Here is an 18,509-nt window from a genome sequence, read left to right as displayed (position 1 = left end):
TGTCATACTTATCACAACCTGACAGCTTAATATTTTTGTCTGTTTCCTCCACCAGCAGGAAATACGTAAACTTCATGAGAAACTTTGTTATTTACTGACTTATTCCTGGTACCCAGATCTGTGTCTAGCACACAACAGGTGTTCAATCAATATCTGCTAAATGAATGGAACTATCTAAGGACTAAGTAATTAAGAGAGGATTTTGCTGTTAGAAAGATAGGAACTTGATTGCTCTCCTATGAAAAAGACATATGTCTGGCTAGGCAACTACTCTATTATGCAAAACTGAATGCATACATAATCATATTACCATCTTTGCAGAACAACAGCAGACCAACAAAAAGAAGTTAAGAGCACTGGATTTAATTGCACCTGAAATGGTATAAGGAAGTGAGATTTGGGGTATGCTGGGAGACTGAGTCACTACTACTGGGAAAATAAGTGCACTTGCTGGCCTAAATCCAGAAGGTCACTTTCTATCATTGAACAAGAATCTTTGAGGGTGGGGTCTAGAAATACTTTCCAAGCACTATCTAGGTGTTTCTCATATGAAACCAGGTTTGAAAACTACTTTAACTCAGGTTCTGGCTAGTCAGACCCATCTTAATTCCAACAGTGAAAGATATTGACTTCTGAGTGCTGAACCAAATGTGTGACACAAAAATGGCATCACAAGTTTCTTGAGGATATAACAGCATCTTCCTTATATTTACACGATACTACAACAATGTTAGTCCCTTTCAGAAAATTTAGGTAACACTGCTTTTATCAATTGGAGAAGGCAATGGCACCCCACTCCAGTACTCTTGCCTGGAAAACCCCATGGACAGAGGAGCCTGGTGGGCTGCAGTCCATGGGGTCTCGAAGAGTCAGACACGACTGAGCGACTTCACTTTCACTTTTCACTTTCATGCACTGGAGAAGGAAATGGCAACCCACTCCAGTGTTCTGGCCTGGAGAATCCCAGGGATGGGGGAGCCTGGTGGGCTGCCGTCTATGGGGTCGCACAGAGTCAGACACGACTGAAGCAACTTAGCAGCAGCAGCAGCAGCTTTTATCAATAATCTTACTTAGAGTGCTGGGGTGAATATCAAGACATGTTTTGGGACTCTTCTTGATACAATGGTTACTTGGAAAGGAAGGAATCGCAAACCTCTTCAACTTAATATCCTCCTTAAGAGTAAATACACGTGTATCTATGGGAGGTCTAGTCAGATAGTGTTAACCTGGGCAGAGAGCTGTCTGCAACCTGATACAGCAATCAGTCTAGGCTCACACTTTTATGAAAAGAAGAGTTCCTTTTAAAGGAGAGGTTATAAGAGGACCAAGTCCTGGGGTGTGGGCAAGAAAGGAGCCTCTGACCCGAGCATATGTTTTAAGACCAAAAGTTCTCCTGAAAAAATAATAGATGGAAATTTCATCCACTTAAAAATGTTAATTTCTTTTAAAACTTTAAAAATCTTTGAAAAAAATCTCTTGTGGATTGCCAGTATTTTCTTTCTTTAGGGAAGTCTAGAACAAACATAGTCAGTCCACAGTCTGAACTATAAAGCAACAACAGGAAGCACTACACTCTCCAACTTCCCTCTTTTCTATCTGCCTAAATCCTTCTCACTCCGAGTTACAATTCCCCAGCCCGCAGTGTACTTTCAGCTCATGTTTGGTTCCACTTGCCATCCCACCCCTCCTACAATGGCAAAGACAAAAGAAATCTCAGATAGCTTTACAATGCATTTGTCACCACATCCTAGTTGGAAGCATTCTGGTCTGAGATAAGAATTTAAAGTAAGTAGTAATTTTAATTAGATACAATGTTCTTAACATGTTTACATGGCTTCTTCCAGGTTTTAAATGATTTTCAATTGTTTTCATAAAAGCATTTAAATAAATTTCCAATTTGTCATCATGAAGATTAGGTTAAATGTAAGAATATACTATATTTTTGGTTACTATATTTTAACTCAAAAGAATGTATGTTAAATTCTGCCCACAATAAAATAGATAGGGGCTATACAGGAAAGGCTGGACAGATTACCTAGCAACCATGCTGTGTGCGCACAAGTCACTTCAGTCACGTCCAACTCTTTGCAACCCCATGAACCATAGCCCACCAGGCTCCTCTGTCCATGGGGATTCTTCAGGAAAGGATACTGGAGTGGGTTGCCATGCCCTCCTCCACCTAGCAACATACCAACACTACTGAGCATTTGGAGTGTGCCAAGCATAGAGATAAATTCTTGATATTCATTATTTCACTTAAGTCTCACCACCTCAAGTAGATTCAACTAAATTACCAACACAGAAATTTTGGATTAGAGAAGGACAAACTTAGAGGACATTATGAACAAGGTCCCCGCCTAGAGGTGTCACACTTGGGAAAAGAATCCAGATGGGCTGGCAACAGAGTCCACAATGTTACATATACCTTATTAAAAGTGAAAAAAAGACCAACATCATCCATCAAATTGACATGTGTATTTATTGCACAAATATCCCCTAGAACTGGGAGGTTATTATATAATACAGGCGTACATTTGAGAAATGTATACAGAACAAGGAACACATATTTACATTTTACATCTCCCACCATCTAAATAACTTAGAGAAAGCAAAACAATCTCGTAAGACATCTAGCAGAAGTAGGCATTGTATAAAATCTGTTTTTTTTAAAGTGATCATCCCCAGTGTATGCCAATTGCAACAAAATGAAATCTGTGCTAGTATGTTTATTGCACTTAACATTTTCAAACTCAAAATTAAGACACATTAATAAAAGCCAGGAATATTTAAAATCAAAAGTTTATATACAGGAAAAATTAGTTTTAAATCTATAATGTAAAAGATACTTTTTTCATTTCCTGCTGCAACAAACAGGTTTTTAAAATGTGTAATACATATCTGTCTGTACCATAAGAAGTTGAAAGATTGTTTTGAAAAGGCCAAAATTCTTTTCACATTCATCATAATGAGCATACTTCAAACAAGTAGCAGTTCATTCCTTGGGCTCTGTGTAATGGAAGAATAACTATAACAAACAGAGCAAAAATTACAGGATGGCGAATTGTAAAACTCAGGAATTCTGTAAGGATTAATGATTCTGTAAGAAACCATAGTGCTTTTCCTTCCAAACGAAGCTTAGTTTTAAGAATTACAGTAGCATGAGCCATCCATTTGTTGAAAACCAGATTTCCAAAATAGTAATTTATTACAGATTTCAAATAGATAGGACTGTAAATAGTTTGATGATTAATTTTAAAAATAAGACACAAAAACAGACATTGTCTACCTGCTATGTATCCTGAACTATAATGAGAAAAAATGTAAGTGGCCCACATATGATCATTTCCATATTCTGAATTCAGATAAAGAGACTGATTCATAAAATTTCAAACAACAGATCAGAGAATTTCTTTAATGAATAGACTAAAAAAACTATGCCAATGAAAATATATCCACAAACACTCTTTGACACCAAGTCACCCATGGGAGACTCAGGCACTAAACCAGCTGATAGGATACAGGGGCCAAACTGCCTGCAGGCATACCAACTTCAGGTTTACATTCCATTAAAATAACCATTTCATCTCAGTCTAGCTGGAGATTAGAACAAGGTAAAATGTGACCCAATGCTATAAATTCGAGGTCAAAAACTAAATAAACCACAGAAATTTCCTTAATTACTGAAAATTTAAATAGCAAAAATGGATGCATTATACACAAAAGATACTTAGTAACAGAATAAGCAAGTGGTTTTCAGTTTTAAGCTAATCAGCTAATTATCATAAAAAGAGTTCATGAAAGCAGAAACCAGTTTCACTTCTTACATTAAGAGCATCTTAGACCAGATAAGTAAAGGATAAACTATTAATATAATGTAGTATTTCAAGTAAACTGAGGTAGTAGAGCATATTGAAAACTTCATCTACCCATGTTTCTATTTACATTACTTACAAGAGTTTGGTTCCACATTAGCCTTTCTCACAAACAACCCTCCCCAGTATATACAAAAACAGTTACAACTGAAAAGTTGAAATCTTTGAAAAAAAAATTAGCTATTGGAAGGGAGGAGCTATCAGAGAAAATAAAATTTTAAGAACTAATGAGTTTTGTTAGTGTAAATTGAATATTATGAAGCAGTGAAACAAATATTCAGCTCCTATGAGTTCAAGAAGGGCTTGATACCGAAAACCAAGGGCCTCGGCTACCTGAGCACTTTCAAAGAAACTAGTATTATTTCTGCCAATGCTTTGGTGCAATTTTTAATCCCAATTTTAATTTATTAAATTAGATGCAAATATGTAAATATTAACATTTATAAGAATCAGCTTATACTTATAAACAAAACAAATGGTATAAAGTAGTATTCTTATTTTGGGAATCTACATTCCTCAACCTTAAAAAAAGATTGGCTTTACTTATATTTTAGAGTGTGTGAAACAGAAAAATCACCAGAAAGTAATATTTCAACACTATATACAATTACTACTAGTTGAAAATATATCTTTAAAAAGGCATGTTTACCAATCTTGTATTTCTACCTCTGGTTTTTTAAAAAATAGATACATATGTACACTTGGGTGGATAACATAACACAAATTTACACACTTTATTCTGAGTTTATTTTAATTAAAAGTTGTTTAAAATACTTTTGAGAAATACTTAGAAATTAGCTATTTTGAATTGAAAAACAAACGAAAAAAAAAACAAATAATCACAACTTTATAGGTCTCTGTACCTTAGAAACAAAGAAAACCTAGTGAAATGACTATTTCCAGGCCATTTAGTGAGATATCTGTTGCTACTTATGAGCTGTGGCAAGACTGTAGTGATGGTAACCAAATTCTTCAATGTTACTCATTTTATAGAAACTTCTAAGTTACAACGTGGCTTCTTCAAATGCTTTTCCCCCAAATGCTTTTTTTAGTTTCACTTGGTTAAAAAAATCTACCATCATCCAAAAGTCCAATCAAAATGAAAAAGTCATCCAATGGTGACAAGATATGCACTGCAATGCAGAATACCAAGGTGACTGACTCATAAATGCATGTTGTGACTGCTTCCTTGGTTTCTACTTAACTTTTCACTGAAGTTAACTTCCAACAGCCTTTATGTTAAAGTAGTATCTGAGCAACATACGGGGAGTGAGTGCTTGCTACAGCAGCCAAGAGAGGAAGATCACTGGATTCAATCCTGAAATTAAAAAAAAAAAAAAAAAAAAAATCTCAGTTCAGGTTTTCTATACCCAGTACATAAGGTCCTATAGGCAAAGACTGCTACCTGTAAGGTCACTATACATCTCCAATCAAGGACATTGGCCACCATGGCCAAAATGAAAAGGGGGAAGAGAGCTCAAGATAATGAAAATAAGAATTTTTTTCATAAGTAAAAACCATAACCAAAGATTTTTTTAAAAAAGAAAACCTCTGAAATGCAACAGAAACGAAGTCTTAAATGTAGAAAACCATCTCAGGGATCTGCTGATGGACCATGCATCAGGGGAAGTGATGAAGTCTAAGAAATACTATATAATAACAGAATGATAGTATGCAGCTCTACTGTTCTGGATTTAAATGTTTCTATAGTAAGATTCACTGGAAAGAAGTAATGGAAGCCTCTTAAAAATACAATCTACCACAAATAATGTACAGGAAAAGAAAACTGGCCAATAAATATCAAAACAAGCTATGTAGACTCACTCATGGTTAGAGAATAAATCTGAATAAAATCAGATTTCATTTTTCAGCAAGTAGCTTAGCAAAGATTAAAAAGTTTGATAATAAAAGTAGTAGGAGGAGTGTGCTTCCCACTGATTGTGGGAATTTATTCTGGTACTTTCTGAATAAAATTTACTATTGCTTTCAAAATAAATACCAAGATCTATCAACAATTTAATACACATGTCCTTTAATTCAAAAATTCTACTTCAAATAATGTATCCTGTAAACTTTTAAGAATTATATTGATTCCAGCACTGATCTGTAATAGCAAACTACTGAAAATAATCTAAACATCATATAATGGAATGCAATATAGCCTTTAAAAATGATATAGACCAGTATGTGTGGTATGTGTTTAAATGAACAAACATTCAAGATTCATTAAAAGGCAAGCTGCACAATGGCAAATAAAGTATAAACTAATTTGTATTTTTAGCCCTACACATTTAAAAATTCTATAAGAAACAATTCATTAACTGTGTTTGGATGAAAATAGAAGTTGTGGAAAAGATGATACAACTTACTTTTCACTTTATGCCAAAATGCATGTACACTGTACATACATTACCTTAAAAATTAGTTTAAACTTTTAAAAAATGAAAAGCTTCACCCACAGAAAATCATTTCCAATCTGGATACTAAGGAATAACATTAATGAAAGAATTTAATCTGGTTTCAGACATATAGTAGTAACTCAATACTGGCTGTTTCTCCCTTCATAAAAGCTAAAACTAGACAAAAGTTCTAGCTTGTTTTAATTTATTCAACCAGCATTTCAAAAAATAATTCATGCACCTATGCATGCACACACACACACACACACACGAAAAGTGGCCACAGAACACAGGGAAAGTGACCACAGAACATAATGAAAGGGGCTATACTATGACTCCCGCCAATTTCCTCTTTGTCCTTCAGTTAGCATTTTACACAGCTGGCTTCTTCCCAGGAATAACTGCAGAGTATTAAGACATAATATATAAAAAATGGAGAAGGAGCAATAAATATGTAGATAATATACCACCATTCAAAGAGTGCCATTACTTCTTCAATCAGTTTATCTGGATGACAGGGCAAATGCTGGGAATGATGAGTTTATAATATATTAAATATATATTTAGATATATATATTTAACATAAATATGGTTTGTATTTTAATAAATAAAAATGAATATTCAACTTTTCAAATGCAAAAATTTATATTTTAATTGATTTCTATTAAACTATATTTCTCAATCTAGTGAACTACACAAGGACAGTGCCTTTCACATCAGTCCAAGACAAGGTTCTGCTTTTATATTGTAGAGTACAACCCAGATGATAATACTGTACAGCTTCTAACAAGACAATTTAAAAAGAAAAAGGCAATTCTGATGAATGTTCCTTGCCTAAATAAAGACAGTGCAATGAGAAAGCAAAGGCAGAGAAGAAATCAGGAACGTACCCTAGAACCACTCCTAGCTCCTTGACATGAACACGCATCTGCCCCCTCAAGTACTCAGACAGCATTTTGCTCTTGAAGTACAGCTCCTGTAACCGATCTTCAAGATGCATTACACACTGCAGTTAGGAGGGAACCAAGAACGAGATCAGAAAACGCACAACTCAAAGTAATGGCCAATTCCAAAGCATTATACTTTGACAATTCTACTTAGCTATTCCAACATAATCTAAAATTTGGAGCATATTTTTAAAGCATGCAATTTTAGCTAAAGGAGTGTAAACTCACTAGCTTGTATCAAAGATTGCGATTCTATAGAGCTATTTTTAATGTGGTAAATTACATATAAAGTTAACCATTTTAAATGTAAGAGTTACCATTTTAACTACTTTACACAACTCAGAGGCATTAAGTACATTCAAAAGGGTATGCAACTTATCACCACCATCCATATCCAGAACTTTGAAAAATAAGTTTTTATTCCAAATTTGATAACTATAACACTCTTATAAATTAATATACTTCAAATGTATTTACATTAGAAGGCTGCATTCTCCTATGGAAAGCAAAAGAAAAAAATTTCCAGCAGCTCATAGAGAATGCTCTATAGGCCTCACTAGAAGAAATATTTCTAGGCTGGAATATTAAAAACTAAAACATATACATTTTGTTTCTTGTCAATTAACTTGCACAAGTCACTAAAATAAGTGTCTTTTCATGTGAATTGTTGATATATATGTATGAGGAAAAAGCATGAGGTGTAGGTGCTAAAATACTAAATTCTTGCAGAGTATTTCTCTCGTATGAGAACTGGCTGCTGTTAAAGCTCCTAATAAAAACACATTTTCTTTTTCTTCAGGAAAAAAGAAAAACTTGGCACACATTCTTTTGCGGTGTATTTTTGGTAGTATCAATATAATGCTCATGTAGACTGAAAATGCCTTAAGTGAAAAAGAAAATATCTATAAAACATATGTTAATAATAGGATTCATACACACACACAATTTACCATATTACCTACTGTTAGGCACACAATTCAATGTTATTAAGTATATTCACAATGTTGTACACCATCATCCATTTCCAGAACTTTTTTCATTATCCCAAACAGAAACTCTACACCCACTATACAATAACCCTTTATGCCCTCCTTCCCCCCACTCCTAGTAACCTCTCTATTCTGTTTCTATGAACATGCCTATTCCAGACACCTTATGTAACTGGGACCACACAGTATCTGTCCTTTCGTATTTTGCTTATTTCACTTAGCATAACGTTCCAACCCTGCTGTATCATGTATCAGAATTTTCTTCCTCTTCATAGCTGAAATATTCCATTCTATGTATTACAAATCATTTACTGATGGACATGAGTTGTTTCCAATTTTGTCTGTTGCAAGTAATACTGCTGTGAAAAATAGGGAACAACTGTTCAGTCCCTGCTTTCAGTTATTTTGATTATAAATATTGAAGCAGACCTGCTGGACCACATGACAATACAATGTTAAACTTTTTGAGGAACTGCCAAACTGTTTCCACAGCAGCTACACCATTTTACATTCCCACCAGCAATGCATAAGGGTTCTGATTTCTCTGTATTCAATATTTGTTATTTTGGGGGTTTGTTTGATCAAAACCATCCTTATGGGTGTGAAATTGTATCTCAATGTGGTTTTGATTTTCATTTTCCTAATAACTAATGGATGTTGAATATCTTCTCATGTGTTTATTGGCTATTTGTGTATCTTCTTTAGAGAAGTGTCTACTCAGGTCCTTTGCCTATTTTTTTGAGTTGTTTCTTTGCTGAGTTTTAGGAGTTCTCAATGTATTCTGGATATCAATCTCTTTTTAGATGTATGATTAGTAAATATTTTCTCCTGTCCTGTCAGTTGTTGATACACAAAAGTTTTTAGCTCGATGAAGTCCTAATTTATCTATTTTTCCTTTACTGTCTGTCCTTTTGATGCCACGTCCAAGGAATCACTGCTAAATCCAGTATCATGAAGATTATCCCCTATATTTTCTTTAGAGAGTTTTACGGTTTAATATCTGAATTTAGGTGTTTTTGTTTTATTTTTTAAGTTTAGGTTTAAGTTTAGATTTAACTTAAAGTCCATTTTTGTTAATGGCATAAAGTAACAGTTCAACTTCATTCTTTTGTATGTGGATATCCAGTTTTCTCTAGGCCGGAATACTAGAGTGGGTAGCCTTTCCCTTCTCCAGGGACACACACACATCCAGTTTTCTCAGTAGGATTTGCTGCAAAGACTCCTTTCCCCTTTGAATAGTCTTGGCTTGTCAAAAGTCGATTGACCATATATGTTAGCGTTTATTTGGGGGATACTATAATCAATTGGTCTATATGTCTGTCCTTATGATACTACCACACTGTTTTGAGTACTGTCCCTTTGTATAAAGTTTTAAAATTAGGAGGAGTGAGTCCCCCAGCTTCATTCTTAGTGCTATCATCTTAATAATACAAAGTCTTCCAAACAATGTGAAGTGACTTTCATGTATTTATGTCTTTAATTTCTATCAGAGATGTTTTGTAGTTTTCAATGTAGAAGTCTTTTGCCTCCTTGGTGAAATATATTCCTAAGTAATTTATTCTTTTAATGCTACTGTAATTGTTTTCTTCATTTCTTCTTCAAGATTGTTCATTCCTAGCATACATGAATGCAACTATCTTTGCATGCTGATTTATCGTGCATCTTTGCTAAATTCATTTCTTAACTCTATCAGGGTTTTTTGGTGTAATCTCAAGTTTCCTACATATAAGATCACATCTGCAAACAGAGATAGTTTATTTCTTTTTTTCCAATTTGGATACCTTTCGCTTCTTTTCTTGCCTAATTGCTCTGGTTATGACTTTCCAATACTATGTTGAATAAAAGTGGTGAAGGTGAACAACCACGTCTTCTCCCTGTTCTTAAGGATAACTTTTATTAGTCTTTAATCACTGAGTATAACGCCAGCTCTGGGTCTGTCATATATAGCTTTTGTCATGTTGATCTACAAAGGTTTTTAACTATGCTGTATTACAGTTCTCCTAACCAAAAAAGGAAAGAATCTTGAAATCTTGGAAATGGCATCTTCAGAAAAAGGTTACCAGTGTTACAAAAAAGGATCATCCAGGGACTTCCCTGGTGGTTCAGTGGCTAAGACTCCACACTCCCAGTGCAGGGGCCCTGGGTTCAATCCCTGGTCAGGGAACTAAATCCCAAATACTGCAACTAAGACTTGGCACAGACAAATAAATAAATAAATACTTAATTAAAAAAAAAAAAAAAAGATCATCCAAAGTCCTAATATGAAAATGAGGATACATAATGCACTGGCATTCTGCACAGAGCTTAGGGCTTGTTACATGTCATTACTTCACATAATACTAAGCCAGGTACTGCAGAAATCATATAGAATATATAGACAAGTACACATACATATCCCTTTCTGTCTTAGCTTGAGTTTTAACAACAAAGTACCACAGACTCAATGGCTTAAATAACAGAAAATTATTTTCTCACAGTTCTGGAAACTGGGAGTCTGAGATCAGGGTACCAGCATGGCTGAGTTTTAGTGAGAACTCTCTTCCTGGCTAGAAGATGGCTCTCTTCTCCCTGTGTCCTCACATGGTAGAGCGAATGGAATCTCTCTCTTCTTCTTCTTATAAGGCCACTAATCTCATAATTAAGAGTCCCACTCTCATAAACTAATCTAACCCTAATTACTTCTCAAAGGCCATCACATTGCAGAGTATGGCTTCAATATATTGATTTTAGAGGAACACAAACATTGAGTCCATAACACCTTCTTTCAGGAAAATAATAATGAAGATAACAGTAGTATTCAATGTAGGCACATAAATAACAATAGGGTTAAGTCAGCTATCACAGTGCCCACAGTAATTCAAGCCTTACACATACTTACAAAATTTGGAGACAGGTTATGTTTATAAAGCTGAAGAGTGGAATGAAGCAGATTGGAAACAAGACTGGAAACCAACACTTCCTTTCCCAATTTATTATCTGTCATTCGTCTCTGGCTACTGGCCACTTGAACAGTCCATTTATCCATATCTGCTATAATACAGACAGCTTCTGCTATTGGTTCATCCAATACTGGATGCTGGGAAAAAAAAGAAAAAGAAATCATCTTAAAAAAAGAAAAGTTTTCAAAGATAATGTTAATGGAATGGGCAAGGAAGAGATACTAGACAAAAACAAAAAAAAGGAATATGAAACTTCTCAGAGTTACTGCCAAAGAATCCTTGGCGGTGAAGGAAGTAGCTCAATAACAAATACCCTAAGATACCTTATAGAAATCATAATAGATTCATTACCAGAGTTTTCTATCCTTTAATCCAGAACTTGAATTTTACCAGTATTTTGATCATTAACAAATTTACTGAATGCCAACTATGTGCCAGGCAACTGAAAGAAAATGCTTTTACTTTGAAAGAGCTAAGTATTTTAAAAATAGGAAGGAAATAAATCCACACGAAAGGTCAATGATAAGGTTCTGTGCTAACTATCCCATCCAGTCCGGCATTAACTTGTTTGAGCACCTCAGAGGCCATCCCTTGATTATCTCTTCCTGGCTATGTGTGCTAGGTTTTTCTATTTTACAAAAATATATATCCAGAGTATAGACACAGCAGTTAAAAAGGAGACAAATCAACACATACTAACATGTTTCTCAGGATACTTGGTTAAATGGGGGGGAGAAAAGTCACTACAGGCCACTTCCCAGGTAGTATAGTAGTAAAGAATCCAGTTCTTCACATCAGGTGGCCAGAGTACCAGAGTTTCAGCTTCAGCATCAGTTCCTCCGTTGAATATTCGGAACTGATTTCCTTTAGGATAGACTGGTTTGATCTCCTTGCAGTCCAAGGGACTTTCAAGAGTCTTCTCCAACACCACAATTCAAAAGCATCAATTCTTTAGCGCTCAGCTTTCTTTATTGTCCAATTCTCACATCCATACATGACCATTGGAAAGATCATAGCTTTAACTATACGGATCTTTGTCAGTAAAGTAATGTCTCTGCTTTTTAATATGCTGTCTAGGTTTGTCATCACTTTTCAACTGTCTTTTAATTTTATGGCTGCAGTCATCATCTACAGTGAGTTTGGAGTCCAAGAAAATAAAAATAAAGACTATCACAGTTTCCATTGTTTCCCCACTTATTTGCCATGAAGTGATAGGACCAGATGCCATGATCTTAGTTTTCTGAATGCTGAGTTTTAATAAAGCCAGCTTTTTCACTCTCTTTCACTTTCATCAAGCAGCTCTTTAGTTGCTCTTCACTTTCTGCCATAAGGGTGGTATCATCTGCATATCTGAGGTTATTGATATTTCTCCTGGCAATCCTAATTCTAGCTTGTCCTTCATCCAGTCTGGCAGTTCACATGATGTATTCTGCTTATAGTTAAATAAGCAAGGTGACAATATACAGCCTTGATGTACTCCTTTCTCAACTTGGAACCTGTCCGTTGTTCCATGTCCAGTTCTAACTGCTGCTTTCTGACCTGTATACAGGTTTTACAGGAGACAGGTCAGGTGGTCTGGTATTCTCAACTCTGTAAGAATTTTCCACAGTTTGTTATGATCTACACAGTCAAAGGCTTCAGCATAGTCAATGAAGCAGATGATTTTCTGAATTCTTTTGCTTTTTCTATGATCCAACGGATGGTAGCAATTTGATCTCTGGTTCCTCTGCCTTTTCTAAATCCAGTTTGAACATATGGAAGTTCTCAGTTAACATATTGTTGAAGCCTAGCTTGGAGAATTTTGAGCATTACTTTGCTAGCGTGTGTGAGATGAGTGCAACTGTGTGGTAATTTGAACACTGTCATTGCCTTTCTTTGGGATGGGCTTCCCTAGTTGCTCAGCTGGTAAAGAATCCAGCTGCAATGTGGTAGACCTGGGTTTGATCCCTGGATTGGGAAGAAGAAGGGAAAGGCTACCCATTCCAGTATTCTCGCCTGGAGAATTCCACGGACTATATAGTCAATGGGGTCGCAAAGAGTCGGACATGACTGAGTGACTTGCACTTTCTCTTCTTTGGGATTGGAATGAAAACTAACCTTTTCCAGTCCTGTGGGCACTGCTGAGTTTTCCAAATTTGCTGGCATATTGAGTGCAGCACTTTAACAGCATCATCTTTTAGGATTTCATATAGCTCAGCTGAAATTCCATCACCTCCACTAGCTTTGTTCATAGTGATGCTTCCTAAGGATGACCTGACTTCACAGTTCAGGATGCCTGGCTCAATCATGGTTAGCTGAGTGATTAAGATCTTTTTGTATAGTTCTTGTCACCTCTTCTTAATATCTTCTGCTTCTGTTAGGCCCATACCATTTCTGTCCTTTACTGTGCCCGTCTTTGCATGAAATGTTCCCTTGGTATCAATTTTTTGGCGATATCTCTAGTCTTGCCCATTTTATTGTTATCTCTCCTTGCTATTCTTTGGAAACTCTGCATTCAGGTGGATATATCTTTCCTCTTCTCCTTTGCCTTTTGCTTTTCTTGTTTTCTCAGCTATTTGTAAGGCTTCCTCAGACAACCATTTTACCTTTTTGCATTTCTTCTTGGGAATGGTTTTGATCACTGCCTCCTGTACAGTGTTACATAGTTCTTCAGGCACTCTATCTATCAGATCTAATCCCTTGAATCTATTTGTCATTTCAACTGTATAACAGTATAAATTCATTTTAGGAGTTGTTAAAGAAACAAGGGGGGAGTACCAGTGATTTATTCTGAAGCTACTTCTTTTCACTCAATGGATTATCATAAGCAATGTCCTAATCTGATAAAATTTCAAGTTAGTCAATTTCAGTCCTTTCCTTAACCATCAACTTCTGGAAAAAAAAACCGCCTATACCCAATAGGAACATATTCTTAATTGAGAACACATTTCCTATTTTGTGACCTGGAAGTATTTGAGGCTCGATACAAATACTTTCCTCAAAACTAGTCAGTTTTCTTCATTTATCTTAATTTTTTTTTAAGAGAGAGAACCCCAATATTTTAAAGGGAACAGGTTTTAGAGACATTACAAACTGCTGTTCAAACTAGCATTGTCTTTGGAGAAGAAACTACCAAACATGCAACAAGAACATGAAAATAGTTCTAAATTTAAAAATTGGTCAATATCTTCATTTCTGGGAATCTAGCCTAAAGAAATAACCTTAAATTGATAAAACGCAGCAACAGTATCAATGTTATTTATAACAATAAAAGGAAGAAAAGTTGTTTTTTAAATTTGAGCAATAAGAAACTAAAGAACACAGAAATAAACCCATATATATATGCTCAATTAATATGACTAAGGACCCAAGAATAGTTTCTTCAATAAATGGTGCTTAAGAAACTGAACAGCCATACTGCAAAAGGATGAAACTGGACCACTATCTTACACCACACACAAAGTCAATTCATATGCTAAATGAGTTCTATACACCATGACCAAATGGGATTTTCCCCCCCTAGGAATACAAAGATTGGATTAACATCTAAAAATCAATCAATGTAACCTATCACATTAACAGAAAAACCCACATGATCATTTCAATAGATTCATCAAAAGTATTTGACAAAAACCCCACACTAGGTCATGATTTAAGGGGATAGGGCACAGAAAACTCAAAACACTAGGAATAGAATTTTATCCAGCTGATAAAAGAGCATCATTTAAGAATCCAACAGCTAACATTATTATGCTTAATAATTAAACACTTGATGTCTTTTCCCTAAGAAAAAGAACAAGATAGAGATGTCTACCATCAGCATGTCAATGCAACACTGTACTAAACGCTCTAGGCTATACTATCAGGCAAGGGGAAAAAAGAGGCACCCAGACTAGAAAGGAAGACAGTAACATGAAGCTGTATGTAGAAAATCTCAAAGAAGCCACACAAAGAACTATGAAAACTAATAAAAGAGCTCAGCAAAGCATCAGGATACAAGAGCAATATATAAAAAATCAACTGTAATACTATATACCAGAAATGAAAATTAATTCCATTCACATTTATGCATTTGCAATATTTTGATGTTATAAATAACTTGGTGATGAACACCTAAGAATACACACAGTATTTTCTGTATTTTCAGATTTCCAATTTGACAGATTGCTTTCACTTATTTTCACGATGACAGGTACAAACATACAGGTAACTACATATAGTGATGGATTTAGAGAACAATTGTGTTACACACCGTGTATGCATCCGTGTGTGTTCAGTCGTGTTCAACTCTTTGCGACCACCAGGCTCCTCTGTCCATGGAATTTTCCAGGCAAGAATACTGGAGTGGGTTGCCATTTCCTTCTCCAATTACACACTGAAGTGTGACCCAAAAAAGGCAACTCTGGATTCTACTGGTTAATAGAGTTTGTCCAAAATAAATTTAAGAGTAGTGAAGGTCACTCACCTGCACAGCATGAGACAAATCTGACACCAGACACTGACGGAGCCTCTCATCATTCCCAATTCCTTGAAGAACAAAGTCAGGGACATAAGAAGAGCAATAGCCACCCAGCAAGGATCTCCCAAAGTTGGCGATGTTGGGCTGAACAGCACTCACTTCAATTAACTTCGACCTGAGAGAGTTCCAAAAGAAGGCATATCTATTCAGTAATAAATATATTTTACAAACATACAAAAAAAAAATTTGGACTCTACTAATCCACATTTCCAGTACCATCATTCTCTATAAAATACACTAAAAATAAAATCACCCTTAAATAAAAATTGTCCTAAAAACAAGACAAAAAAACCACACTGGCTTAAGGGCTCAATGAGAACACAAAACACTTCTTCGTATCCAAAAAGGGTTTGGTGGACAACTGTAATGAGACGAGCATGAATCTTTCACAACAGACTTTAGGAAGGCTATCCCTTGTGTATATGTAACACACCCTTAATACAATCAAATTACAGAAACCATCACCTAAAACAAAGTATAAATAATTCACAAACCCAAAGCTTGGTGTGTAATATTTCTCAGATATGAATCTCTTCCTTGTATTCTTGACCGAGAGTATATGTTCTATGCTTTCCTCTTATTTCCAAACTGATTTCTAACAGCTATTTCCTACCTTCTCTCAGTGATCACCTCTCCCTAGTTGCCAGGCTCAGCACAGGTTCTCTCTGAGGAGCATAATTCTATCCTAAATGGCTTGAAAACTCCTAGACAGTAAGGCATCTCCCATACACCAACATAACTTTTCTCTAATGACTTCATAAAGCTTTTCCACAGTATCTATGACTCTTAGCTTTTAATCCTTCTTGTAAGAGCACATCATAATCAAAGAAAATTTGTCCAGAATAATTATCTCTTCTTTTATATTAGCTACTACCAACTTTCAGAGACCAGTTAAACAAAAGAATGGTACATATTTTTTATAAGTTCTATGAAAGGTTAAAACTACGTACTCACCCAGGAAAAGGTATCTCATCTTCTTCTGCCCAGTCCTCCTGCTCTCCTCCATAATAACTGTTTCCTTGTCTGGCCACATCTTGACCTGTATCTTCACTTTCACTGTCCCCAAGGGCACTATCTGAACTTTCATTTCTTGGAATGTCCCATTCAGCTCCCACAGCAATTTTTTTCTCTGAACTCTCTTTATCCCCATGGGGGACAAGAATGGAGAGTGTATCTCTTTGGTCTTGTTGAGGAAAACAGGTTTTACATGAATCTTGGTGAACTGTTCCTACACATTTGCAAAATTCATTGTTTGGTTTGCTATTTTTTGTACACAATCTTTTTGAAAACTCTAACATACAGCAGTGTTGTTTACTGTCTGTACTTGTTTTAACTGGAATATCATCAATAGTCCTGGTTTCAATTGAATCATCATTAAAATATTCATCAAATAAACTCATGCTTTCTAGGTCTGAATGATTCCAGCAAGGAAGTTCACAGGGTTCTCCAGATACTATGTTCGGTATATCAGACTCTTCAGATTTAGTTGTTTGTTTAGTCTCCTGATGCTGATCAACAGCCCCTCTTTCTTCTTTCAGTGATTTGGCGTGATGCCTGGTAATCTGATCCACTACTGCCTGACTCCGGAGTTCAGTATCTGAGTCAGGTGACATAGAATCCCCAATCAAGAAAGTAACCTTTGTCTGGGTTGCCTCACAAGAAAATGCAGCTGTCACAAGCTTATCTGGAGGTTTTTTTTCCACAACCATTCCTGCAGATCTCAACACTTTACCTGTGTGATTACCTGAATCTAGCAACTCCTCATTCTGCCATGTTTCCTCTGCTGGGTCTAAGCCTGACTTTGACAATGCACATCTGTCTACTGGAGCAGATCCTGTGCAAACAACTGTTTCTAACTTGGTATCAAGGCAAGTTCTTGACTTATCTCTGTACTGTTTAACATCAGGAGCATTTTCTTCTTGGCAGTCAGGAGAAATCATTTGGCACTCATTTGAAATTCCAAGCAGCTCCTTAGAGCTGTTCTGAATATCTTCTCTCTCTTGTTGCAAAACATTCTCTGTATTTTGCCCAAGGAGTGGACGACTGCAATATTTACAGTTACAGTTAGGAGTCCTTGTCTCTTCCGACTCTTTAAAGAGCAAACTGCTTTTGTTTCTATGCATTGTGATTAGCACATACTCCGATTCTTCGATTTCCCCTTTCTCCAAAGTGGTAGTAATTACTGTGCCTGGCATAACAATGGCTTCATCTTCTCCATTTTCTAAAAGATGGGTTTCTTGAAGTTCAGAGCATCTTATGAAATAAGTAAGAAAATAAAGCAGCCTCTGGACCATGTCTTGTCGTTTGCCAACTACCACAGTCCTTGCTAACCGTACAGGAGAGCCAATAGCGCCATATAAGTCTCCTGAAATAGAAAAATCAGTTAATGGACATATCCTCTACTTATACAGCTAAGCAGCCTATTTTCAACTACCAGAAACCTACTCTTATTGTATGAGGGGTAGGTCAGGTTTTACTTTTGGCTCCTTCAGAGGTGAGTGATTATTCAGGAGTAGGATGAGATGAATGATCTTAACCAAAGAGAAAGGTGAATGGAGGGGCTTTCTAGCTTCCTCCTGAAGCAGCTGCTGTGGTGCTGAAACCACAGGCAAACAGTCAGTCGTGAAAGTCACATTTACCAAAAACATGATCCACACCAGTCCCCTCGCAGAGTACAGCATCTGCGTGGACAAGTACTGACTAAAGTACTTATGTGCAAAAGCACATCTGCTGGGGACCAAGGAGAGGAAGGCAACAGAAGTGAAAACAAGCAGAGCTGAAGTAGTCACATCACATACTTAACTTTCCTTGATTGAAATTATATTCCTGAACCTCAACTGTTGCTGTCCTACTCAGGACCTCACA

The 18,509-nt window shown here is 36.0% G+C and overlaps 1 protein-coding gene across 6 annotated transcripts in view; it reads right to left on the bottom strand.

The window, feature by feature from the left end:
- Positions 1–2,460: 2,460 nt before the first annotated feature.
- FNIP1 (folliculin interacting protein 1) overlaps positions 2,461–18,509 on the bottom strand; it is a 112,618-nt gene continuing 96,569 nt past the window's right edge. For 5 of the 6 annotated variants that reach the window (XM_081500232.1, XM_081500234.1, XM_081500235.1 and 2 more), the window contains 5 exons: positions 16,599–18,009; positions 15,591–15,759; positions 11,086–11,283; positions 7,162–7,277; positions 2,461–5,190 (listed from right to left, as the gene is read on the bottom strand). In XM_081500232.1, the coding sequence (XP_081356358.1) occupies positions 5,112–5,190; positions 7,162–7,277; positions 11,086–11,283; positions 15,591–15,759; positions 16,599–18,009 (1,973 nt within the window). In that variant the 3' untranslated portion in view covers positions 2,461–5,111. Of the gene's footprint in view, positions 5,222–7,139; positions 7,278–11,085; positions 11,284–15,590; positions 15,760–16,598; positions 18,010–18,509 lie in introns of all 6 variants that reach the window. The other variant, XM_081500233.1, reaches the window with a different exon arrangement.

Source organism: Giraffa tippelskirchi, chromosome 6 (genome assembly GCF_054371585.1).
Source record: "Giraffa tippelskirchi isolate mGirTip1 chromosome 6, T2T-mGirTip1v1.2.pri, whole genome shotgun sequence".
Lineage (NCBI taxonomy): Eukaryota > Metazoa > Chordata > Mammalia > Artiodactyla > Giraffidae > Giraffa > Giraffa tippelskirchi.
This window is presented reverse-complemented; position numbering and strand designations above follow the sequence as displayed.